The sequence below is a fragment of the Athene cunicularia genome (assembly GCF_003259725.1).
Source record: "Athene cunicularia isolate RWA chromosome 7 unlocalized genomic scaffold, athCun1 chr7_part1, whole genome shotgun sequence".
In the NCBI taxonomy this organism is placed as follows: domain Eukaryota; kingdom Metazoa; phylum Chordata; class Aves; order Strigiformes; family Strigidae; genus Athene; species Athene cunicularia.
The window spans coordinates 23,204,527-23,231,522 of NW_020799107.1; the positions used below are offsets into that span (position 1 = coordinate 23,204,527).

Consider the following 26,996-nt stretch of genomic DNA (forward strand, 5'->3'; position numbering starts at 1 on the left):
TGCCTTGTTATTTTCTGTTCTGTACCATGCCATAGAGGGGAAATGCCAGCATGCTGTAAGAAACTGTACTTTGTGACTTATTAATTCAGTGTAAAGCAAACAACCCCTGATGAGTACCTGCACTCCTAACCAAGCAGAAATCCTGAAAAAGCAACAAAGAGGGATAAAATTAAATCTACTTCCTTTTAAATATGGAGCAGACCTCTATGGCTTAGCAGGATATTGTCTCATTTTTTCTTTACCTCTCACTAGAATTGGGAATAAATGCATTACAGGAGCCATGACCTCTAATACTTCATAACAGGAGCAGTGTAAGGACCACACTTTGCAACATCCTCAGAAAAGACTGAGCAATCTGTGTATTTGGACAACCACAGCATATATACATACTACGAACAAAAGAAAAAAATAGCTGGATTAACAGCAGGCAGGCAGTAGAGATAATGCCAAGATTGCTACAAGAAAAATTGCTTCCTCCTACAGATTCTACTTTCCTGTTCCACAAGGCATTGGGCACAGTTTGCAGGAACAGCTTTTTCTTGAAGGAGGTGAAGAAGGGAATACAGCATTATTTTGCAGGGCTTGTGGAGCAGACACAGCTCTGGTATGAATAGATTGGGGATGCCTCTCCTTGCACAAGATGTGTCACCTAAGGACAACATGCAGATACTGTACAAAGGGATGTCAAATCAGAGACGACTTGATATGCAGCAACAGGAACATTAGTGATGCTGGCTGGCATTGCAGCTGAGAGCTAGAAACAAGCAGTCTCTTAACAGGAGATGTTGCTAACTAGCCTTCCTCCATCATCGGGACAGTCCATATTGCTGTGTTCAGCTCCAGGCTGCACAACATCTTAACATCCTGCTGAAAGCTCAGAAGACATGAGTTTACTGTGTGTTATCTGCTAATCCTAGTTCTGGCAGATATATCCTGAACTACCCACTCAGACAGGACCAAAGCAGCTACTGGGTGGCCATGTTCACAGGCTGCAAGGAGCCTCTAGAGGTCTCTACCAAAAAGCCCCTTGTTCAAAGCAGGATCAAGAACAGGGTCAAGTCTGTGTGTGTCTCCAAAAACATCTTCACTTGGTCCCTCCAGCCACCAAATGAAAAGAAGGCAAAACTGTATATTTCTATGGACATCCCCATTTTTGTGTACTCTCTGATAGCTCAGCTAGTGATGGCATCTATTTCCAAGAAACAGTCATTAAAAGATGGAAATAACAAATACAGGGAGACAGAAGGCATTCATGCCAAGTTCACTTGAACACATCTATAGTTAAAATACTAGAGATGAGAGATATTAAGGCTTAGCCCCTCAGATGGCCCCCTTTATATTAATGGAGGCTCATCACTTTACACATAGAAACTCGGTGTGTGTGTTTGGGGCGGGGGGGATATGCTGTGTGTATAATATGCTTACACAGCTATAGTCTCTCTCGAAAAACATACTGCCAGCATCAATAGTAGTCCCAGTTTATCATCTTTCAAAACAAAGTCATTAATTCCCTTTTTAAGAGCAGGCACAAGTTGCAATGAGCTGCCTAACCACTGTGTTCAGAGCCCAAGTCTGAATGAGCTTGGCCTACAAGCCTGTAACAAATAAACTGCTTTCTAAATAGAAGCATATTCCTCAAAAGAGTTTTTTTTGCTTAGATAACTAAGACAAATGTCCCATTTACATGTTAAGCAAGCTACACAATTCCCACATGCGTTAAAATTACAAAAACAAGTGCTTTACTGTGCATACAGCAATAAATCTTATAATTAAGAAAGGGGGGATCACATTTCTCGAATAAGATGTTTCTACAGTGTTTTAATACTCCTTATATAGACAGAATGAGCAGCTGGATACTGCATACCTGGAGCCAGACCCCAACTTTCTTTTAGCCCAGAACTGCTGCAATACAGATCACAAGTTGAACGATGGTGACCAGTTGAATTACAGTAACTGGAAGTGTCAGACATTTTGTGCAATGAACCAATTTGAACAAGATCTGAAAACATACTCAAGGGTACACCATGCAGACTGGACAGGAATATAGTCTTTAGATTTGAATTCAAATCTCCTGTTCTCCCAGACTTTCCATCTGTAACCAATTATGCCATAATATAGGCTTGCACAAATCTAAAATTTTAAAAAATCGTTAGAGGGAATACAATCCATGAATATTTTCTTGCTCAGTCTTGCCCCAGCTCACCCACTGGTTTAGGATCAATTGTGCTGGCAAAATAACATAAAGGATTTGCCTCTTCTCTGTATTTTCCTTAATTATTTTATTTGAATTTAATCCTTCTTTCCAACTGTCCCTTGCTGCTATGACCACTTTTGACTTCACTACTGCACCAGCAGTACTTTGCCCTGGGAATCTTTGAACAACTTTTGTAACTTTCCAAAATCAATTCTTTAAATTTAACCCCTCTCAAGATTGTGTCCCAGTTGTGTAAAATGTGCAATATGATTTAGACAAAAAAAATTAAAAACCTTCCTTCTTCCCGGCAAAACAGCTTCAGCACAATTTTTGGTGTTGCCAGACAGGGACAAGAGTGCTGGGTTTTTCACTGAATGAGAAAGCTGCAGTCTCCATGGTGCCAGTGAGGCTCACACCCTTCTAGGACATGGCAGGTTTCTCTCTTTCCCTTCAGGGCACCTCTACCGATACAACAAACCTAGCCGTAAGAGACTCACTTTTGCCAATTGTAAATCAAATTCTTTTTTTAATCTACCTTGGGTTTGTGATCACATCTACTATAGGATCTAGGTAGATCATATCTCCTATATGATCATAACTACTATAGATTTACCTTGATCATGTAGTACAGACACATAAATTTAATGCTGTCCAGAGAACTGTATTGGAAGAGAGTGCTTTAATCTTCACTAGATCATGTATAAATTTTGTTTACATGTGTGATATCTTCAAGGCAATGATTATGTAAAGTAACACCATTCTTATTATCTCTGAATCCTTGCCCTAAATAATTGTATGGTATGATCACAGACTGCTGCTTGTCATCCTTAGGATACTGAAGCTGATGAAGATACTTGCACTAGTACCACAGATTTACACTGTAGCCTGGACTTGGTGACAATGAAGGCACTGGAGACATTTCACAGTGCCTCTGCATCATAACAGAAGAGTTCTCTGTTGTTTCAATATACAAATACACAAGTTACATTTGAATGGCCCATTTGATCTTAAAGAATCTGTTTTTCCAAGAAAACAGAAAAATACTTTCTTTCTCTCAATTCTCAGGAAAGTCTACATTTTACTTTTGTTAAATCAGCTGCATCTTATCAATTCCATCTTCCAGTTGCATCTTATCAATTCCATTTCACCAAGTGTGAAATTCATATCCCCCTGAATTCAGTCTTTGTTAAACATGGAAACAAGTTTGATCATAGAGTCAGTATTTCCTTTGTACAAGTTAACAAACATGAACACACAAAGATGAGCACAAAGTTCTCACTTAACAGAGGTTTTGCCCACTTTTCAAAAAAGATTGTAGCTGGTCTCTCCTACAGTGAGCAATAATGGAGATCGGCCTTCAGCTCCACCTAAGTAACATGTCTGAAAAAATTACATTAAATGCTTAAGCTCCTAATGCATTCTCAAAATATCCTTACTACTCCCTCAACTATCTGAAGCACATGAAATTTCCTGCAGTCATTTCCATTTTTCAGAACTTAGCTAGATTTAAAAAAAACAAAATCAGAGCCTATTATTCCACATGCTAACTTCAAAGCACACATTTTCAGAAATAATTCAGAAATATTTAAACACTAAAAATTCATAGGGAGCAAAAGAGAAATTATTAAATACTTTAAAAAAAAGTTGCTTATTTCCTCTCTACTCTTTATGAGAAAATGTGGGTTTCCTGTCAGGTTTCATCTCCGGAGGGATACAGATCAGTATTTAAACTGAAATGTGTCTCTGGTAGATACAGACATTTCATCATTATATTGTCCTACTGAATGGGCAGTATGTCGCATGAGGTGTAACCATATCTTCGTGATAAACGTGCTGTGCTGTAATGGCTAACAAGAAAAATTATAAATGATCTACTTAAGCAAAAACAGCTAATATATTAAGGGGATGACATGTTCTGATGAATCAAATAATTTTTCCTTCTCTTTCATTTTCCTGTAAAACTTCAAAGCAATCAAATATTGTTTATGCATAAAATTTAATCCTTTCACCAATCTGTAGTTTGATTGAATTTGCATACTCTATTTGCTACAAGTCAATGTGAAGAGAGCCTCATGTAATTGAAGCCATTTCCCCTCCAGTCCTCCTATCTTCACTGTAATATTTTCCATTAGTAGCTCTATTATGCCTAATATCCGTAATGCTGTCAGATTAGAATTTTCACTTAATGCAACCTGTATTTATAAACCACTAAGATGAAAAAAAGAACAAATACAAGAAAGAGGAAACAATTACCTGTCTTTGATGCCACACAGATCAATGTGTAAATCACTAAAATTCCCCAGGGAGCCTTGCTGAACTAAAATTAGGTCCTTGGGCTGGTTATCAATAAAGATGAGCCTCATACAGCCTTGAAAAGCAGTAACGGGATTTAAACATTGGGAATCAGTGAAATTGTCAGGGCACCCTGTGGAAAAAGAGAAAAGAGGCAGAGAAGAATATTGGAATGTTCATCTGTTTCTGCTGGGATTTCCTGATGCAAGAACTAGGAGGCTCATTATTCCAAGTGTTTTCATTCCTTGTGCTACACAACCTTCTGTGCTATAAATGCTTCAGTAAGGAAAAAAAAAAAAATTAAAAAGAGAGAAAAAAAAAGACAGCGCCCACTAGAAACATCAGAGTATGAGGTTTTCACATGTGCTAAGCAAAATCAAATATTTTTTTTCCATCTTCTTTAAACTCCACAGTCGATAGCAGCTGACTCCCATAAAAAAAAAAAAAGCTGTGCAAATTGTAAAATCATTATGGGTTACACTCTGCTGCTGAGGCAATGCACGGAGTAAAAGGATGAAATTCTGTGGACAGCAAGAAAGAAACCATTTGTATCTGAGCTTCCTCAGTATTTGGCCAGCTCTGAGATCCAAAGCCTTCTGTGCATCCTCACTTTGTGCTGTATCCAGAGGGTTCATGGAGATCAGAGCCTCACTGCAGTAAGCACTACATAGAAATATATTAAAAAGACAGTTGATGACACTCCCTTTATCTAAATTAATGCTTGCACTCCAAAAAGCAGAAGGTAGTATTTTTCAAGACTGTTCTTTCCATTTTCACAATTGAGCTAAACCTACATTCATTTCCATGAAAGCACAATACCTAAATACCTTTGTAGATCTGAGCCATATGTCAATTAAGCTCTGAAGTCTAAAGTCACTGAGCCTGATCAGGACAGTGATATCTACAGGAATATTAATAATACTCATAGTCCTCAGGCCTTTTAACTAGAAAAAAACACTTGTGGCTAAGATAGCTATGTAGCTTTCGCATGTTTTGCCAGCTAGATGTAGGTACCCATTGGCTACCTCTTTTACAGCTGTGTTAGCATTTCTGCTCATTCTCCCTCTGTCAGGGTTGACCAAGACCCTTTGATCTTCCCATGGTGCTATATGCATTGCAGCTCAATAAGGGGTCTAAAATCAGTTATTAGAACATTTGCTCTTAGCTGCAAACAGAGTGCACCTGGGGAGACATCAATGATGAGCACCGCAGGATCTGCATCATGAAAACCTGTCCTGCATCTGACTGAAACAACCCACCTCCAAAATAGTAGCTGTTCCCAGAGTAGATCCTTGAGACAGTGGTTGCGTGGCTAGCAGTGGCAGCATTGTTGTCCAGTGTCAGGGTAATGCGATGTCTTCTGGCATTGATGTTAACAGAATGCCAAAGCCCATCGTGGAGATTGGTGCCTGGGAAAATACAAGTGCAAGAAGTGAAAAAAAGAGGTGCAGGAGACAACTGTGTTCTTCAGGCCTCCTTTTGCTTCCAACTTGTGATCACAAATGTGCAGCTGACCCCAAAAACGGGAGAACTGGCAGCTGAAAAGAACTTATTACCTCTGGAAACAAACTGGCATAGAATAAAAGGCCCAAGAAAGGGAAAGCTCTCGAGAGTATTTAAGGTGGTCATCTTACATTTTAATCTAACCAGCTTCTGCTATTGTAGGCATTCATCAAGCTAGTCAGGCCCTTCACCTTTCTGGTAGCACATTATTACTGTCTTCTGTGTTTTATGTCTATCTTCAGTCTGTTGGGAAATGCTTTTAGCTCACAGGAGGACACAGAGAAGATCTCTGTTGAGCTTCTGGTACTAAACATATGCCTGAGACTGCAGGGAATTAGATTCAGTGAGATGGCCATACCCTGTCTCAGGCTCCAGTATGAAACTTGACAAACTCCAGTAGGTATCAGTAGAATTTTTGTTTATTAAAACCCTTCAGCAGTAAGTTAGCACACAGACTATCTGATGGATGTACTGAATCCTTATATTGGATTTTGACAGGAGTCTTGTGAGAGCTGGGATTGTTGCTCTGATCAGGAACCTGTGAAGGTACACGAGAGATTATGGTACTGGGTGGCCTCTTTTTCTTCTAGACACTTGTGCAAAGTGGGAAATAACCTCTCTATTTCCTTATTCCGAAAATTCAGTGTTGCATCTCATGGCTCTTGAAATAGCACCTCACAGCTACAAAGAAACTCCACATCCTCTATTCTGACAGCTGTGAAAATCAGTGGGAAAGCTGAGCTCACACACAGTGGTGCAGATCAAAAGTAACCTAATTACAGTTCAAAATACGCTGCCGTCAGGCTGGAGTCACTGAGATCAGGGACAGACAACTAGTATTTACTCCCCTCTCTAATGAAATACTTTTCGTTAATGTAGCTTTCAGAAGAAACAAACGAGCACTTAGTGACACAAAGAGGTGTGAGAATAGTTCAAAACAAAATAAAAAAATTGTGGGTGCTCTGTGTATGGAAAGCCATTTCATTATGAATTTGAAAATGAGACAATTTCCACAGTAATGGCTGTTAATGCATGCACAATTTCCATAGAATAAGAGGTTGGTTTGCCAGCAAAAATGTATGATTTTTCAACTAGAATGAGTCCATTTTGAAGTGAAATATGTTGCTGAAGTTTAAAAAGATGTCAAAACAAAATAGGTCCCGTTTGGGACAAAAATCACTCTATCCTTGAGGAAGCACTAGTTTTTGTATCTGACATCTGCAGAACATGGCACTTACAATTTCTGCATATTTTCCATTCGTAAGTAGGCAGTTTAGCAATGTTTTGGATAACACCAAAGGCTGGGCTCAGGTTCATGATATCAGAACTACATAAACCAAATAGACCCAACCAAATATTGACACTGTCTCAGCTTTGACAACAATTTAATTAAGATTGCAATAAAGGCTGGAAATGCAATTTTCAGTGTTCAGCTGCAGCAAGCTAAGGCTGTACCAGTCTACATGAATGAGGATAGATGCAGGGCTGCCTCATTTTCTATCATAAAGGGGAATGAAACACACATGCAGAACAGGTCTGCTTTGACAATTCTGTCAGATTTTATCTCTGCTTCTTTTAATAGACACATCTGCCCTCTTTCAGTCTGTACTGGGAATATTTTAATACTACATATTTTTAAACAGCTGCTCTTTTAGAAAATACTATCATTATTTAGTTCCATCTGAGTTCTATCAGTCTATTACTCATTCACCTTTGGAAACTGGGTATTCAACCTATGCAGAAAATTAATTTCCCAGTTTCCCACCCAGCATGGCTCCGTAGCAGTAAGGGATGTGCAGAGGCCCTGAGATAAGAACATTTCTGTTTGGGATGCCAGCACAGCTTATATAGGTCATACTGGGACGGCAGCTGGGCCACTCTGGTCCTTCCTCTGTTGCACAGTCTGAAATTGTTTCCCTGTTGTCTCTGTGAGCCAATGCATATCTGTTCTGGTAAGTGTTTACAAGCAATTTCCCCTGAACTTTAAGTCAGAGAGACAACCCCGTTCCACCCTCTTGCATTCCACCAGCTACACTGAACAAAGCAACCTGCAAACTGGCTAAGGAAGGCAGTGAGGGGGTGCGAGCAGAAATCATCCATGGTCCCTCTCTATTCTGAGCATAGCTTAAAGGGAGAGTGTAAAGCTACAGTCAGAGGAAGAAAATCAGCTCTGAGGCTGTCTTAACTTGTGCTGGGGAATGGTGCAGTGGCTGAGCTGGCTCCCAGCTGACTTCAGCACAATCTAAGGATGGGAAACAGGAAGGTCTTCATGTGACCTGATTGATGACAATTTAGTGTGACTGTTTAAAAACAGAGGCTGAGCTAACTGTCAGGTAGATTGAGTCTGGAGATCTCAGGATGCCAGCTTTCCATGCTTAGATCCACCTCAAGCTGCACAGAGTGGTTCTACACTAGAAAGCAAGATAAAATTTGAAAAAAGAAAGGAAGATTGGGTGCTTCCTTATTGCACCATCCTTTTATCTTGTGGGATTGGACCTTTGTATTTTGAAGGGAGACAGGTAAGAGTGAATAAAAATTAAGTACCTTCACTGATTTCCACTGGGTTCTCTGTCTCTTTCTGAATAAGTAGTGTCAATCTCCCACCATGGAGGTAAACCAAGAGAGGTCCTGAATTTTCAGACAATTCGGTGAACAAAAGTAAGCCATCTTTATTCCATGTTCGAAACTGGAAACTGACTGCCAAACCATCGATTTGAGGAGTTCCAGGTAGTAGTAAGTAGCTATGACTGGTGCTGACAAAGGTGATAGGAACAACTTGTGGTTCTGAGCAAGAAAAAGTCACGTTCCCCTGCAAATAATGAAAATTAAATGTAAATCAACACGACAGGTTTTTCTTGGTCATCCTAAAATATCCATAGTTAAATAAGCTGACTGCATTTCTAATGTCCCTCAAGGCTGAAATGGGTATTATTATTGAGACACAGATCTTTGGAACTCATTAGGAAATTTATCTCTCCATTCTGGGAAAACACATCTGACAAATATTTTACTTTCACCCCAAATAAGGGGTATCAAAAATCAAAACCTCAGTTCTTAGAAGGATATAAAGGCATCCAAATATCCCGTATTGAGGCCATGCCTGGGTGAAGAACAACTTATTTGCTAGCCCAGACAGACCACCTCCACACGGCCATATCTGCATTGTGCTTCCCAGCACCTCCCATGTCAAGCTCAAATTTAGCTTTATGTCAAGAAAATCAAACTCATTTGGATCTATGCTGACTTCAGGAACTGACACTGAAGGAACAGCAAGGCTGCTTGCACTTTCATGTGCTGTGGGATTTCATACAAGTGTACTGCATTGGCTTTTCACTGATTGGACTACAGGGATGTGAACAAGGCAAGCTGCAATTGAAAAAAGCATCCTCCAGTGAACAGGGATCCTACCAAACACACTAGATTTATTCCAAATTGAAGCCAAAATTCAACCATGAATGACAGTACATTTTTTCCCCATTTACACCAGTGCTACATAATCTTAAATGTAAAAATTCCCTCATCCACTTGAATCTACTACATGGGGCAAAACGTGAGGCAAATTTCCCGAGTTTATTTCAAATATTCAATGTATAGTTTGCAGTAGAAGTACTGGTTATGTTTTCTTTCAGTGAGAGTGACACAGTCTTGTGCTACTCCAAAAAATAAAAGTCCACTTCATAATAATAATACCAGAATTAAAATTTCTCAGAAATTGTTTCAAAATTCATAAGGAAACTCAGACAAAAAGTCCCTTGCATAAAGCACTTACAGTGGGATGAAAAAGTAGTGATATGTCCTGGACGGTGCTAGGTCCCACAGTTTTCATGGGGCATTTTGAGGAATTATTAAAACATTACACACACAGCAAGCATGGTAAAATCCAACACCATTTCAATGCCAAACTTAATTGATTACCTCAGTCATCCAGCCCTGAAATCAATGGCATAATTTGCCCAGAAGTGCAGCACATTTACTCAAAGCAGTCAGCAGAATCTGTACCTGCATGTATCATTATAGTTTGTAGAAGAAATGACTCCACCATTTTGTTCAGCCATTGCAGATTACCCAACTGGGTCATTCAAGCCATGTAATAAAACCATAACAATATATGAAGCTGAGATGCATTTAAAGAGTCATGACTTTCAAAGCCACTTCAGGAGACTGCTGCAGACAGCTGGATTTGAACTAGGCTGCTTTACAAAATACCAAGTGGAATCTGATACAAACATTGGAGTAAAAGTATTTCTCCATGGGACTGCTTCTCAGCAGAGCTGGTACCTCACTCTAACAGGATAATTATAATGAACAGCACTTGATGGATGTGTAGGAAGTTTACAACGCTTGGGGAATTCCTCTCTGAAATCTCAGACAGCTGATGGAACTGTTCCCTATCACTTTCAGATGTCTTTCTAATCTTTATTTTAAAATAGAAAATAAATGAAGTGCCAGAAGGAGACCGAGTTATCACTGGATGAAACAACCCTTGATAGATACGTATCTATATCAAGCTATTTACATATTCCTGGCCCTGTTAGGTGAAGAATGCTACATACCAGATTTACCCATGGCAAAAGGAATGTATGGATATATCATATTAGGAAGAGTTTTGACATATAATCCAAATCTTACTCAAATTTACTTGAACATTAGTCAGGTGGGAAGTAGGAAATTTGCTCTCAACCTTTAAAAAGTTTCTACTATTTTTTTTTTTTTTTTTTTTTTTTGTCATTGTTGTTATAGTTCTACCTCCATTTTCAACCAAATTAATGACAAATTACAGAAAACAGTCAGCTGCAGTGATATAAACAAATATGGTTAACTTTCTCTAGAGCTTTTTAAAGGTTTGGATATTTAAAATGCCAAAGAAAAATTTTGTTTGGAATTTTAGACATTTACAGTGATTCAAATAACTCCACACGAAGTAGTAAACATTTACAAATCTTATACATACATAACACTGGAGCTTGGAGGAGAGTTCAAATGTTATCTGAGTCTGCACTGAAGCATCTAATTTGCTTCACTGGCAGTGGGAGGCTGTAACAAAATGCAAGACTGTAGAGGGGAGGATTTACAACATTCGGATAGGATTTTTGTCCCAGCTCTTTGCAGACAGGACAATCTATGCCTAGACTGACTTAATGGTGCCAGAGAAGGTGAACGCTAAAATGAAAAAACATGTTTGCAATGCACAACAAATTTTCACATGACCGTAAAATAAGCCAGTAAAGACCTTGCGCAGTGAGTTTCAGCTTTCAGCTATTTACACAGCACCACAGCAAAGCACCCCTGATGCATATGCATAGGCCCAAATATGAGGTCAAGTTTCTGTCTGCTTTTGATATGAGGTTCTCAGCACGTGCAACTAATCCTAAACTCATGGATTGCTGTGACCTCTTGAAAAACTCAGCAACAATCTTGTCTACACCAGCTAGTAATTCACGCCATCCACACAGAAGTCTTCTACAGGGACAGGAGCAGCAGAGTGTGAACTGAACCCATGGCCAATGCTGGGACATATAGGCAGCACCTACACATCTCCTCCCATGCTTAACCTGGTGAGAATTCAAGCTTTGTAGCCTCTCCATTGACTACCCTGCAGCAGAGTATGTGTGCTTCCACCTGCTACACGAACAAGCAGGTAGGAAGACGTGAAGGCAGTGCTGCAATATTTTGCGTACATGGGATTTAAGGTACATTTGGGGGATACAAAAGAGGCCTTTTGTGGGGGTTCTTTTAACAAGGTATCTTTGTTACTCAAGAATTGAGACCTTCATGATGTAAAAGCCATAACTAATTTTAGTCAGAGCTAAAAACTAGCTGGGGCATTTGGGAAAAATGCCACGGGAACTTAAATCAGTTCAACCAACTCATTTAGGATGGAAACACCTTAAAACAGCATTCCAGAGCAAAACCAGATTATTTAGTTAATACACACCAGCAGTAGCTGCTGGCATCCTTACACTGACCAATGCTGTCTACCTTCCTAGAGACAATAACATGAAATTTGAAAAAGAAATACACAAGTTACTTTGAAAAATGTTCATCCACTGAGGTGGGATAGCTTCACATTACAAAAAAAAAACCTGTTAAATTTGCCCTGAATGTTATTCTCAAACAAATTATTCCAGCAGGTTCAAGTCAGAAAAGTAAACAGCTCCTCCTAAACCTGCATCTGATCAGGAGCATTTCACTTTAATTGGCAGTAGCTCTGGAACTCTCCAGGGTACATGCAAGACTTCTGTCAGACACTTGATTTTATAATTGAACCCAGTTTAACAGAAAAGTAAAAGCTCATTGGCTAGGAAATGGGATAAGAAGAGTCTAATCCCTAGAGAAAACAAAGGAGACACTCAGCTCTACCCGGCTGCTGGAAATTCCAGCTATCGTGTGGTGTTTGAGAATTCCACTGAGTCCATCATCTCCAGACTGATCAATGACTCCTCTCACAAGCACTGAAAACTTTCCAGGAGTTCTTATTGTTCTCACAAGAGAAACCTTCTGAACCTAGAAAGGCAGTGGAGATATTTGCAATTTGTTCACTGACTACCGTGAGGCTTGCTTCAAGAGAAGAGTGCAAGCACCCCAGATTTCTGCAGGCAGCGTACTGGTCGCAGAGGGGGTTATTGTTCAAGATGTTGAATGAACAGGCAACAGCATACTACAGCATTTTAAAGGAAGAATCGGAGCCATTCCAATTAAAATGAGAATGGAAGAACACAGTTGCTAAGGGATGAGGATAAAAGTGGATTACATAGAAGATCCTCTGAGCCATAAACCTCATCCAAATCTGACTGGAGTCTTTCCAGTGACTTCTGCAGGACTTCAGTAAAACCTGTATAATTCTAATGAACCATTCCAGTCTTTTCCAGCCTTCCTTCATGCAGTATTATGTACTGCTGAATGAAGAGAGAAGACTGCTACAACACTACAGCTTGGGCAATAGGTGACAGGTTTCTGATACATCCCACTTGCTCTCACAGAATACTAATCAAAAATAATACGCACTTGGGAGATTATTCAAACTGACAGCTGAACTGAAATCCTCAACATTTAGCCTACCAAAGGATACAGGCCAAGATCACAGCTTGAACAGGAAGAACAATAAATGAGTATTTCTAAGCTCTCATTCTACCTGTGGGTTAAAGCATCAAATGGGCACTTACTTTCCTCATTAATCACTCTATGGATATTATCCAATAAAAAGGATATCTTGTTTTCTGCAGAGGATTAGAAAGGAAAATTTATTTCATATGACAGGTAAAGGGACTAAAATCCCAGGCCTGGCTGAGACACAAATGTGGGTAAACTGGCAAGAATATCTCTAGCTTGGAAATTGGAGGAATATTTCTAGCTGTGAAGAGACTGAGGTTACAGAAAAATTTGCAAAGAGAGTAACAGAGGAAAAAGGTGACCTCTGATGCAGTTTTAAAAGGATAAGATGAAAGATTGTCATTCAACTCTGAACAACTGGATTTTAAGAATGGGGGAGGTCCCTTCAAATCCTGTTTTTAAATTAACTGTCTCAAGGAGAACAGATGTCAGGAGACCCACACAGATTTCAAGTACTTTTCAAATCAAGACACTGCTAAGCACTGAATGAAAAGCAAATCAAAGTGAGATATCAGCTCCAACCTTCTGAAATACTGGTGCAAACGGTCTTCAAAGACGATTTTGGAGCCCCAAGACACACGGTGTTACTTGCGTTAGGACTAGTCCACTAAGTAAGCAGCTAGTTCATCCGAAGAGCAGGGCTCATAATTTAAGAGAAGTTCCTATACTGCGGTGGGTTTCTCTTTCTCTGAGCAAAATTTCATGAGGGAGATCTGAAAGCTTTCCTGCTCCAAATTTCATTGAAATTAATGTATCCTTTTGATAACCACCCCTGTGATGGAGAATTGCCCTATCTTTACTCACTCTAGGTATCATGTATGTCAATAAAATGCTAATTGATTATCACATTGACTTAAGTTGTTTACATTAAGATAAAGTGCCTATGTGGAAAAAGTAGCATTTAACAAAAAAAGCTTTGAAAAAACTGAAACATTGTAACTGTGACAATCAGGGATGAGATGCTTGGCTAGACATTTCTGGATGTTATCTCAGACTCCTAAGCTGACTATGTCACTGGCCAGAAACGGAACTATTTTTGTGCCCATAGGAACTGTACATTATTGTTTCATTATATGGTACGATAGCTAAGAGTTGCTGACAAAAGATGGGAGCAAATATAGAGCTCATCAATAAAAATCATACATCATTTGCCTCAGAGAGATAGGAAAAGGAAAAAGAGCACAAGAGGAGGCACAAAAGAATATAGACCACTTAATATTTTTTCTCCTTTGAATAGCAAGCGTGAATGAATCCAGACATTTAAAATCACCTTGCCAGAAGTGAATAAAATAGATGTCTTAGATCAAACTGGCAAATTAGAACAATCCAAGCCCAATTTTTATTCACTTTTAAGGTAAACTGATCAACAGGTTATTAGGTTTTATTACCTGGAACAAAACACATCAGCAAGGAGATTTTTTTTAAAAAAATTATTAGTATATTACTATTATGTATTAAGTATTGTTATTATGATGATGAAAACAGAGGCACTTGTCTTAAAATAGAGAAGTGCACAGAAAGCAATTCTTATCAACTTTTTTTAATGTATTAGTTTTCTTTATTAGTTTTTCCTCTTTTAAATTCCAGTCATCTGTGTATCACAGCACAGCACCAGCCTAAATGGTTGGTATGAAATGCACACACTCCAGGCTTTTGACTGTGATGGGGTCAGCTTGCCCCTTTCCATTGTGCCAGGCAGCCAAGTACCAAGCAGTTCCCAAGGCCTTAGCAATTCGAATAAGACCTTAAAAGACATTTAAGCTTTGGCTTTTCAGCAAATTATGTTCCTCTCCATTTTCCTTATTCCTTGCAAACTCCTATGACAATAATTAGCCATCTCTCTTGGTCTCCTACAGGGACTAACAGCCTTATCACCCCCTGCCTGGAAACATCCTCCTCTGCTCAGCAGGTACTAACTGCCCTATTCACTCAATTTGACTACCTAGATAATGTAATAAATTAAACTCTGAGCAACTGTTTCTAACCTGTAATTTGCTGAAGGCTGATGACTCCCAAAAGGCCTTGTTTGCTCAGAAATGTGTAATTTTTTTCCTCATATATCAATGTCTTACAAAAAGATACGGTCTTTCTCCCCAAAAGACTTGCTTCACTTATGGTCATAACAACTATCAAAATCCTAACACAAAGAAACTTTTATATCAAGAAAAAAGAGAGTTTATTATTGGAGCTACATACTGGATTAAGTATTTACATACTGAGGATCTTCAGAATTGTAGACAAAGCCAACTACAATCAGTTGGAAAAACTGTCATTTAGATAGACTTTATTTCAAGTTCTTGATCAAGGTGACTCAATTTCTTTTAAAACAGTCTTGTTCTGCCATCCAGCAACAATAAAATGTGAGATTAAAATTAATGCTATCTATACAGACTTCCTTACTATTCCACAGTGCAGGTGGGATGTGAAAGAAACTCATCTGAAGACCGACAGCAGACAGGAAGATAAAAGAAACCATAAAAAACTATTTTTACAAGAATCAAATATTTCTGGGGTATGAGTTCACCCACCTTGTCTAAAGAACAGCAAACTCAACCACCTTTTTAATGCGTGTGACTCAGATTTTCGTTAAGTAATTGCATAAATTTATTTTTTTTAATATATTCAACTTAGTCCTATAGGAAGTTGTGAAAAATGTCACTAAATAGTTCCAACAAATTTATTTATGATTTCTATAGTCTGATTGCAGTGCAAAAAATAATAAAAAATAAAAAATTAAGAAAAAAGAAAAGATATGTCTCTCATGGTTCTCTAAATCCTAGTATAGGCCTTCACAAGTCACCAGCCTGATACTCACAGCTATATCAAAACTTGCAATAGTGCTTTGGCAGAATAAGACGTGCGTAGACAAGTAAATTCTTCTCAAGATGAAAGTATCTCAAATCAGCTTAATAAAATAGCATGTTTGGATTCTCTATAAAGGGAATGAATTATTAGTTTACATTCTCCTGTCACTAGGTATCTTTCCTTGCTGTTTGATGCAGGCAATGGGTTATTTCCCTGAGGCACTACAGTGATGCATTTACATGTCACCACATCCCTTGCTGTGCTGAATTGTCACTCCCAAATTCAACATGGCAGGCCACGTAGAAATTCAAGATTATCTGAGGGCTGACAACTTCTGCCTTACAAATATTTTGCACTCCTCTCTAGTCAGTGCAGGGTTTGCTCTGCTAAACAAAAATACAACTCCAATTCCTATTAGCCAAAGGTGATGGAAGGGAAGGGGGGATAGGGTTTTCCTCAATTTCAGTGAATACATAGGGTGGATCATTGAGAAGATCAAACACAGCATCTTTTCATGACCTCTTAATTTCTTTCCTTCAGCTAGATAGCTTCTTATTTTGGCATCACAAATCAGTGACACATGAAAAGACTTAAGACCCCTGCCACAGGTCACATTGGAGCAGTTTTTAAAGGTGCAACCTGAATCTAGCAGTAGGTAACCACTAGTGGCCCAGATACTATAGTTATTTTCAGGATGCTATAGCTATTCTTCTCTTAACTACTCCCTCAGCCAGACATATTTAGCAATTCTAAATGGATTTCTCTTCCTAGAACTTGTCCCATCACCTTCTGTATCTACATACACTCTTAACAAGCACAACATCCTTCAACGAAGACTTCACCATCCCAGATATCAACAGGTCAAATATCCTTCTGTGAAGGACAATTCCCCTTCTGGTTCTTGTAAATGTGGCTCATATGGTGTATTTTCCTGCCCCTAACTACTCGGCCAAGAAGGGCAAGTAACTGCTGTACCATTTCTCACAATGGGCAGTCTGCACTTCTTTTGTGCTGAGAAGACATCGAGTAAATAGGGCAGATTTTTTAGATTATTATTTTAAAGCATTTTCTGAGGTTTCCACAGGGTCCAGCATTACAACCATAACAGTGGTAATTACAGAAATTTGACTTCTCATAAACTCTTGCAATTAAAACCAGTAATCACTCTGGATAGCAAATAAAAGATCCCCTATCATTTCTCCACACTTAATGACCTAGGGGAGAAAAAAAAAACCCCACAGAGCAAAACAACCCACAACATATCATCAGGGACAGAAGAAACCCCAGAGAGTAGATAGCCTGTCCAAATAGATAGGTCTACCATACAGAGAGGTTAAGTATCAGGCAATATAAAAATGGAATTCTGAAGGCGAGTTCCAGTTCAGAGACAGGCTGCCTCGTTATCTTGAGATGTCTTCTCCAGGGGATTTATTGCAAGTCTGACAACTGCAAATGAGTTACAGAAAAGAACAGGCAGAATGATAATCACAGCCACCACCCAAGAGGACAATACATAGTACAGTACTCTGTTATTGACAACCTGTAGTTTCTTCCTCTGACTTTAAATGCAGCTGATTTGGGACCATTATTTATATGGATGAGGAACTACTTCATAAGAGGAAATCTATACCTCTAAAGCTCATGTACCATTTCCCTCCTTGTGTGAAAGATGTCAACAGTAAAAAATCCAAAGTTGATGGATATGAAAACCCACATTTGGCTCACTGACTAGACTGTGTTAACGTTCACAAAGGCAGAGAGAATGAAGCAGAGACTGAATTGTTGCAGTCTGCCGACCTATTGGAATCAAAATCTAGTGACTCTGAGCATTAATGACTTTCTAATCCCAAACCAGCCAGTTTGTCCTCAAATACCTTTTGTTAGGAGACAAAGGTATTTTGGGTACTAACAATGCAGAACCATCTCTGGTGATGTCTCAGCTTGCGGGGAGGGAACACAACTATACAACACATTGTTGGAAGAAGTGATTCCAAGTCCCTGACATATTTAATTATTACTCTGTGCTATTTCTTTCATCATTTTTCCACTCCAGACAACCCTAGCAACTACAAAGACGTGAAGCAGAGAAGCTTGCAGCTCCCTGGGGGTATGGATTGTTTCTTGAAAACCTCAATGAACTTTGAGTAAAAGCATTTAGTGCTGAGGAAGTCTGGCAGGCAAAAGACTACATTTAGTAAGAACAAATTATTTTAATTTGAGTAAGTAAACTGCTAAGAAGTGAGGAAGAGCAGGAAGATGGGAGACATCAGTCTGTGAAAGCTAGAAGTACCTGAGAGTTGCTAGAGGACATAAATAGCTGTGATGGAAAGGATGATGGAAAACAAGAGACTTACAGGGACTGTTTCCTATAGAAGAATGTTCATCTAAGATTATGAGGTGCTGTGAATGTGGCAACCTTTCCATGCACTTTGCATACTTAAGCGTCACAGACAGCACGTATCAGCTCATAAATCTTGCAAAATGCAGTACAGCAACCAGCCTTTGAGAACTATCATGTTAAAATAATGACTTCTGTGAGGGAGACTGGAAGATGGGGCCAAATCCCTACTACCTTAAATTTTCAAAAGGAGCAGGATTCCTGACCTTCGATCGAGCATTGACTACACCAAGTATTGTGATAACAGAGTTTCATTGCTTGGGGCCATGTTATACCCAGACAACACCCTTCAGAGAAAAAAAAAACACATTACAAAGTTTTTCTTTCCCCCTTTAGGAAGGCCTTCCCATTACCCAGCTGTCAAAACAGCCAGCTTTTTAATGACCTAAGGAGCAGACTAGGGCTCTTTGCTCCCCTTAGAAAGTAAGCTGAGGGGAAGAGCAATTTAACACAGTTCATAAGATTTGTGCCTTAGCAACCTGAGTCAGAGCAATCAAACTTCAGATTATTAAAGCAAAGTCTCTCAGTCCCAGGCTAGGGGAACATCCTTGAGGAAATCTTGACTGCCAGCAAAAGAATGCAGCACTTCTCACCCATCACCTTTTCACTTCCCATTTCCCTGTGTATTCAGCCTCACTCTAGGCAGGGAAAGTAAGGAAAGGAAAGACTTCTTGTGGTCTTCTGGCTTGCTTTGTTGTAGCTTCAGTCTGTTTATACACATTATTACAAACTAGAAGATGCCATGAGAGCCAGAAGCAGTTTCACTTCCATGTTCTCCAAAGATACAGTATTAACCAAAAGGCATGTATCAAAGCATGGTACAGGAGTGAGGTACGAGCTGAACAAAGAGCTGAATTATTTACAATTTGTCAAGGCTGCATGGGAATGCACTGTTCTTTCTACCTATGAAAGAAAATGTTCTTTATTTTGCTCATGATATATTTAAATATATCTGTAATTTTGGATATTATTATGAGTGAAGTTATGTTTATGTTTTATGTTAGCAGGCTGGATGAGACCATGGTTCCTTTTGCTTTACCTCTACCATCTCACATTTAGAGACACTAATATCAGGTCAATGGTTCTCAGAACTGCCAATCACTGAATATAAGGGGTGGCACAAACTAAAATATTTTCAATAGTAAAAGAAACATTTATTCTTCTCTATAATACCAACTCAAATAGCAGAATAGAATTTTGCTACTACTGTACTCCACAAAAGTGATGGAGAGTGGTTCAGAAAATAAGATTTCAACTGAGCTAACCAGAAAAAATGTCTTTATGACTTCTATCATCCTATCAAAAAGACACATTTTAATCTTGGAAAAGGAATTAAAAAGTTTCTCCAAACAAATTGTAATACACTTGGAAAGTCAGAGAAATGTATTAATTTCCACACATGTCTTTCAGTAATTCTCACCACAGCAGTCAGCGCTGGCTGGTGTTAGCCTCAGCAGTATCATTTTAACAAGCTAATTATGCCCATAGTTATCTAAATCTGAACTCCACTCATTCAGTGCAGCCAGCAGCATCAACAGCATGGAAGTAAAGAAGGAAAGCATACATTATTGTCTCTTACCACAGTATAGATCTGAGGTTTGCGTCTTTTTGCCAGGTCAATTATATTGACTCCATTGTAATAAAGGTTCTCGATGCACCCATGGAAATTTTTCCTCTGAAAGGTTCCTGGTTTCCCTGGGACAGGAATACCTCCGAAACTGAGCTTTTGGAAAGAATAAGAAAAGTATTTAGTTATCACCCCAAGAGCAAGAGGGCAGAGCCTCACTCCATGCAGCCAAGGCAGGATGTTACCTCAGAACAAGCCACATTAATAGCATCCTGTTGGAGCACAGCACAGGGCCTGGCTGCCCAACAGGGGAATTACAGGCTGCACAGCATTACAGCTATTAGAGAAATGCTGCTGCCACACACAGCTCACTAACTTGGAAACAGCTTTTAAGTGCCTTGACACACCACTTCACGAATCCAATACCACCAGCCCCTTACCCAGGAACATCCAATGCAAAAGATAATGTTCAAAAGGTCTCCAGCTCACAGCCCCCCAGCAGACCACAGTGGCCAGGAACCGCTGGGCAATGGGGGAATAAACTCTTCATGCCCACAGAGCCCTGGGTTTGGCTGAGAGCTGGAGTTAACCCTTTCCACCAAGCATGTATCTGAACAGTTCTGATTTCAGCCAGTGGAGGGTAGTATCACACACACAAACTACCCCATTTGCACCTTGCAATCGTTTTTCCCTAATTTCCACTGTGGTTTGGTCTTTAAAATACTCGCGCGTGGTATTTGAGACAGATCAGTGTAATGAAGAAGTTCCGCAAGTTACGCATTTAAACAAAATTTCTGCTGGGCTGTTGTCTAAGCAGTGGAATATGTTAGCATTGTGCAGATTACAGCTCATCACTCAATTGGAGGGCTGAAAGCCCTGGGAGGATAAAGAGCCTAAGAAAACAAAGCTTCCAACATCCTTGGAGCATAATTACTTTAGATTCTTTAGAAGAGACAGTCAGAGAGAAAGACAGACAAAAAGACCCCGCACCCCAAACCTCACAACCCCCAAAAATTCTAGTAATCCTTTTTACTTTTGCCAGATGACACAGCTCGTTTCTAATTAGCTCTACTGGCCTTTTTGGCAAAGTCTTACTACTGGTGGTACCACTGGCTTTTTACTCATTTTTCCCATCACAACCAGCAGCATCATGAGTGATGTAATGCCAGCGGGGATCCTGCAGTCATCACAGTTCACAGTGGTTCCAGCGCATCAGGAGCTGTGCTGCAATCCCGCTGCACCTGCTACAGCAAGGGCACACACTGCTGTGTGGTGCTGCCGACACTGACGGCTGCTGAAGCCTGGTGAGCCTTAAGCCTCTGTCACGATTCTTAATGTCATGCCTCAGCTCATTATTACAAAAATAAAGGGAAATTTGGGGGTTATTTTTCCTCCCACTCCACCTAACAAGCTGGGATACCTAAGCAAATGAAATCTCCCTGGATAACCTTGAAAGCACTTCTTTGAAAACAAGTCCTTAATGAACTTACACCTCAGTTGTATTCATCGATCAATTCAGAGAAATAAAGAGGGAATAGACTGCTATTTTACATCACTTGCAGGTTTGTTATTGGCACAAGGGCTTATGTGTTAGCAATGTTTTTTTCCAGTGACAATCATTAGTTCTTCCTTTAAAACACTAGGCTTTCCTTCTTTCATGTTCTTTTTTAAGTCTCCTGTTTAGGGACGTTGTACTGGGTTTCAAAACGAGAAGAAAAATCAATATCAATTATACCACTGCATTATTAAAGTTTCCTTTGTGATTGGCAATAATTTTAATTACCAAACTAATGGTTTTATTACCTTCAGTAAAGCCTTCAATCCCTAAAGTGTGCTGAGATAAACTTTCAGTAGAGTGTATTATTGTAACGTTCAACTGAAAGATTGTCTCAGTGCAAATGGAAAGAAAACACATCGCATGAAAACCTACGCAGCAGGGGCCAGGACAGAGAGCCACAGGTCAGTAGTGATGCTGATTTACATCAGCCAAAGATCTTCTCTACCATGCTCCCTGTTTTGGAACATCTAGAAAAATATTCTGCAAATACACTGAAGCCTGAGTTTTCCCTAATTGGCATCAACCTTGTAGCCAGAAGCAAGGAATTTTATTACTCAATCATTTGGCTTTTCTCAGCTCCATCTTGAAAGTAGTTACAGCTCTGGCCCTTGCTAGTTCAGTCTGAAGCTGCTACAGAATCTCAGTGCTCAAATGTGCTGTCCCTACGACATGTGCTCATGATTTGGTACAGCAGTGCCAGGGGACAGGTACCACTCTCTCCACCCTGGTTTGTGAAATGCAAAGGGAATTTCAGCTGAAACATGAGAGGAACAGAGAGCAGGCACCTGCCACTGCCGAGCTGTCTGCTTTTGTCCCTTGGGCACACTGGGAATTGATCCTTTCCAGATAAATGAATTCGAAGTGCAGAGGGGAAACTTGTGGTCTCTTAAGCAAGGCCAGCTCACCGCATCCAGACAGGGTGATGGCTCTGGCTGTGCAAGCATGACCCTGTGCCTTGTGGGCTAGCAAGACTTGGTAGACAAGCATATGGGGATAAAAACGAACATGGGTAATTTGTACTCAGGTGTGCATTGATGGGGGAACAGATGAGGAACTGCCTTGCATATATATACGATGATATAAAAAGTTTTAAAGGTATTTTTTACTATCAGTCACAAGCACTGAACTGCTGGAGTGACATAAACTGCATTCTGTCACACCTTGGGCTCATCACAGGGGAGCATACCAGCCTCAGATTTTATGGGCAGTCAGGATGTTTCCTCTGCTCAGTCCTCCTTTAGCTGAGCTGCTCTGGCTCCCTAGACCAGGATGCTCTGCATGACAAGCCCAGACATGAAGGGATCTGGGTCAGAGCTAATTGTCTTAACAGTTGTTCTCAGGGTCTTCCATTCTGACTGGAAAGACAATGGTCTTTACCTGCTCTTCTCTATGTGGAGAGCTGCAATGTGAGCAACTGGAGGCACAGCTCAAGCTGGTATCCCCATGGTGGTGTCAATCAAATGCAGGGATGGCATGCAAAAATCCCATTAAAATCATATTGAACATGATGACACAGCACCTCTCCATACAGATAAGTGCAATTGCCCCCTGAATATTTGACTAGAACCCAGACTATATCTTTTAGTTTAGCTCAAAGTCCACCATACTTTGAAGTGTAAGCATAATCCATTGCATATTTGTCCAGAGACTGGCCATTTTCTTTGACCGTTTGTGGTACATAGAGTTGTACTGACATAGCCTATGTTTGTTAACTATGAAAGAAGCTCTCCGGAAAGGAAATATTAAATAAAGATCTTTGCTGGAATGAAACAGCTCATAGGGTGGTTGTTTTTCATCACATTCGTTTTACACCAATTCAGCCTGATCTCCCAGGTTATAACCTAAAGGGCTTCACACACCTCATAATCAATATCCAGGTGATCTGAATCCCCCTTCGTTCGGAAATGCTGGGTGTGCTTGTCCACTGTGAAGTTCACTTGCTTGTTGAAGCGCTCTATGAGAACTGAGTGCCAGTGCTGGTCATCCAGGAGGCTGCCCAGGGTGACGGATGTGTGGCTGTTACTGAAGTGCAGGTTGGAGTCCCCTGGAGGAGCAGAGACAGGCAGAAGACACCAGAGTTACCTCCAGGCCCTTAAGTGAAGCATAGGGATTTAAGGGGAGCACAGACCAGTGCTCCTAGATGCAAACTGGAGCTCTGCTCATCAGAAACACACCCTTGTCAAAGCTTGCCCTGGATATTTGGGGCCTCTTATTCATATATGTGTGTATATGCACATGCGCACATACACATAAACCAGGAGGTTTTCCTGATGCTGTACCCACACAACACTGCAGCATGCACAGGATCGCTGCTCTGCCTGGCCCTTGGTTCTACTCCGTATTTGAGGCCTGGTGTTTTAAGAGCTCCCTTCATGTTCCACCAAAAGTCTCCTGGCTATTCACATTAACAGACTACTACTGACACTTCAACTACGTGCTTTTTGTTTTTAAACAAGAAAATTGTGCCTGTTCATTTTCAGAGAAAAAAAAAAAAAAAAAGCCACAAGTCAGTGAAGAAACATGAGTCTTTTGTTCATCTCAAAAAGATTCTTAAACCTGGCCTGGACCTCCAAAAGTTTAGATCAAGAGTCATAAAAATATTTAGGCCCTAACCCTGGTGATTTCAAGCACTCTTGTTTTCCATCTGGTTAGATGTCTGAACACTTCAGAGTCTCACTGAAAGGAGTATGTGTCTTTTTTTGTATTCCAGCAGAATGGAGAGAACACTTGCTCTAAAACTGCCAGGCAAGATGCAAGCAGATTCAAGAGCAGACATCAGAAGCCTTGCCCATGATGTATGAATGCACACAGAGGACTTGAAATGGCTAAAATCTGTACATTTGGGGGTACTGCTGAAAGACAAAACCCTCTTATCTCAGACTGTATTCACAACAGCATCTCCTCTGGAAGAAGTGACATATTTAACGGTACTGTATCTTATCCTAGTATGAAACATCTGTAAGAGGAGGACAAATGAATGGAGCCAAAAAATCCCACATTCAGAGACTTGGGATGTAGGCACTTGGTCCAAATATCAAATAAAAAAAAAATGCTGCATTATCATTTCTACTCTTTGATAAAGTAAATAAATAAAAACAAAGAAAGGAAGGAAGAAAGAAAGATAATACTAGTTGGAGACCAAGCAATTAATGAGCTTATGAAAAAATGAAATTCAAGAGCTGTGGAAAATTGTTACATTTAAAACAAACATAATTGAGTATGAGGGGAAAAATGAAGAAAAAAATGTCTAAGAATTCTGTTTTAGTATCTCTAATTTGCTCCCACTAGTTTAAGATTTCTCTTAATTCCCATGTCATAAACAGGGGACTAAGATACTGCACCATTGCCTGCTTTATCTGCTCTAGACAGACTTCTTAAAGGGTCCTGGAACTGCTAATCTGAGATCTGCCCCTGTTAATGCTATACATTACTGGATACTACATCTCTCACTTTTTCAAAACCAGCCTTGGCAGTCTAAGCACCATGAACGTGAACTGCAAAAGGCTCAGATTGCTTTAGTCAACAAAGTTACTAAGATTGAGAATGGCAGTGAAAAACTTAGACCTTAATTCCCTCCCCTTCTTGCTCGCTGCCTCATGGTTAAAGGGCTCAGTTTTCCATCTCCTTGGGCCACTGAGGTTTTCAGACCAAATTCAATATACAAACAGGGTAAGTGCAGCTCCTGTGCTGACCAAAGTACAGCAACACAGGCATGGAAACTTCTGACCAACTCAAACCCCTCAATATGAGAAATGTGACTCAGCAGGGTCTCCTGAGGCCAGTACCATGGGTCATCCACAGATTAAGCTAATTAAGGTTTTGCCACAAGGTGGGAGAGAGGGTATGATCACTCCTACTACAGCAGCTCCTGCTATTATCAAAGTGCTTTAGTGTATTCACCAGGAAAAAGCAAGCATCCTTCCACAGCAAGAAATTAAGCCAACATTCATCTGTCCCAACATGACCACAGAGTGATGGTCTTCTGGATATTTACAGTTTTCCACTGAAACCATCTCCATAAGCAAATACCAGTGTGCACAATGTTTTCACCAGAATGTTTTCATTTAAATTCTGTATTCTCAGCTCAGTTCTGATCACAGAAAGGAAAAAATAAGACACAAATCAAAAATAAAGCTTGGCACCCCAAACCAAACTTTCCAAGAATGCTATTCTTAAAAATTAATAACAATAAAAATAAAAAAGGAGGAAGGGAAAAAAACAGAACCTTTTTTAAATCACTGCTTGAAAGCATCATCAGGCAAAGGTCAAAACTTCAAAAGTAATCATTGAGCAGCTTAGCCTTGGTTGGCACTAGTTAGAAGAACCAGAGTCTCTTCTTGGTTCAGCTATCATGTCCTGCATGACATCAGTCAAGTCCATCCTCTTCTGCTTCCCCTCCCACCCTCTCTGACCAACATATAAGCTGTGAGCTGTCTGAGACACACAGCATGTTTTGCTGATCTCAGCAGGAGTTTCTAGATACTGCCTAATATAAACAGTTGATTTATAAAAGCAAAACAAGACAATCCTTATAACAGTAATATGTGAACTAACAAACCTCATTACCCTTACCCAGGTTGATGTGTAAGGAAAGCTTCCCTTTTTGCAGTTCCAAGGTAATGTAGTCTCCACGCTGTCCTTCTCCATGGAATAAGACTCCATCACCCTGCATGCTTTTGAACTTCAAGGAAACCACATCTTTGAATGTGCTCATCAGCTTCTGATTGAACCTGTAGAGGAGTGAACTTCTGCCATCGAAGTCTGCAATATCTGACTCTGGGAGAAAGAAGATGACAAAATGAAGAGGAGGGGTAGCATCAGGAGAGGACAGTATTTTTTCAGTATCTTTCCAAATATCACTTGAAGCCAGGCATTCTCAAAGCATACATCCACAGGACATACATGGCATCTGGGCAACCACATTTCACCCATTTCCAATTCTTTCCCTCTGTCTGGGGAAAGGGAAGACTAGGATGAAACCAGAAGTCATCCGCACTTCTCCTCCTTCATGCAAGACTGCTTTCTCACTTAACTTTTCAGAACACAACAGTTGCCTTCCATCATATTCAGATCTCCAGAACATCCCTCACCATGTTTGCTGTATGTCTCAAACACACCCAGGATGTCATTCATCACTTTGAACACTTCAGTTCTCCTTCCACATTTTGTATCTTCACAAGCATCTGTTGAGCAGCTTCTGCATGTCAGCCATGCCTGCATCCACCTTTGTATGCAAATAAGCATCATCTTAGTTTCTGAGGGTTGGCTGCTTGTTTGCGATGGGCATTTATCAACCCTGTTTCTGCATGCAAATTGACTAGGCTGGCAGGAATATTCAAATATCAATTCAAAAAAGCTTTTGAAGGGATTTCATGGGAACTGGGCATCTAAACTGATTATATACCTTTGAAAATCCTATTAAAAAACACATTTTCCTCTTCAGTCAGCCTCTAAAACCCTATCACTGTGATGGGAAACAAGCTTCAATTCTTCAATTGCAATTTATATTTCCTTTGGCAGCAGCAGCCTGTAGTACTCTCTCTCTCTTTTTTTTTTTTTTTTTTTTTTT

The 26,996-nt window shown here is 39.9% G+C and overlaps 1 protein-coding gene across 1 annotated transcript in view; it reads right to left on the bottom strand.

The window, feature by feature from the left end:
• Positions 1 to 26,996, bottom strand: part of CNTNAP5 (contactin associated protein like 5) — a 218,841-nt gene that overhangs the window by 128,401 nt on the left and 63,444 nt on the right. The window contains exons 5-10 of the mRNA XM_026852489.1: positions 26,000 to 26,203; positions 23,287 to 23,471; positions 19,882 to 20,025; positions 8,534 to 8,798; positions 5,746 to 5,895; positions 4,448 to 4,619 (exon numbers count right to left, since the gene is read on the bottom strand). Coding sequence (XP_026708290.1) covers positions 4,448 to 4,619; positions 5,746 to 5,895; positions 8,534 to 8,798; positions 19,882 to 20,025; positions 23,287 to 23,471; positions 26,000 to 26,203 — 1,120 coding nt within the window. The remainder of the gene's footprint in view (positions 1 to 4,447; positions 4,620 to 5,745; positions 5,896 to 8,533; positions 8,799 to 19,881; positions 20,026 to 23,286; positions 23,472 to 25,999; positions 26,204 to 26,996) is intronic.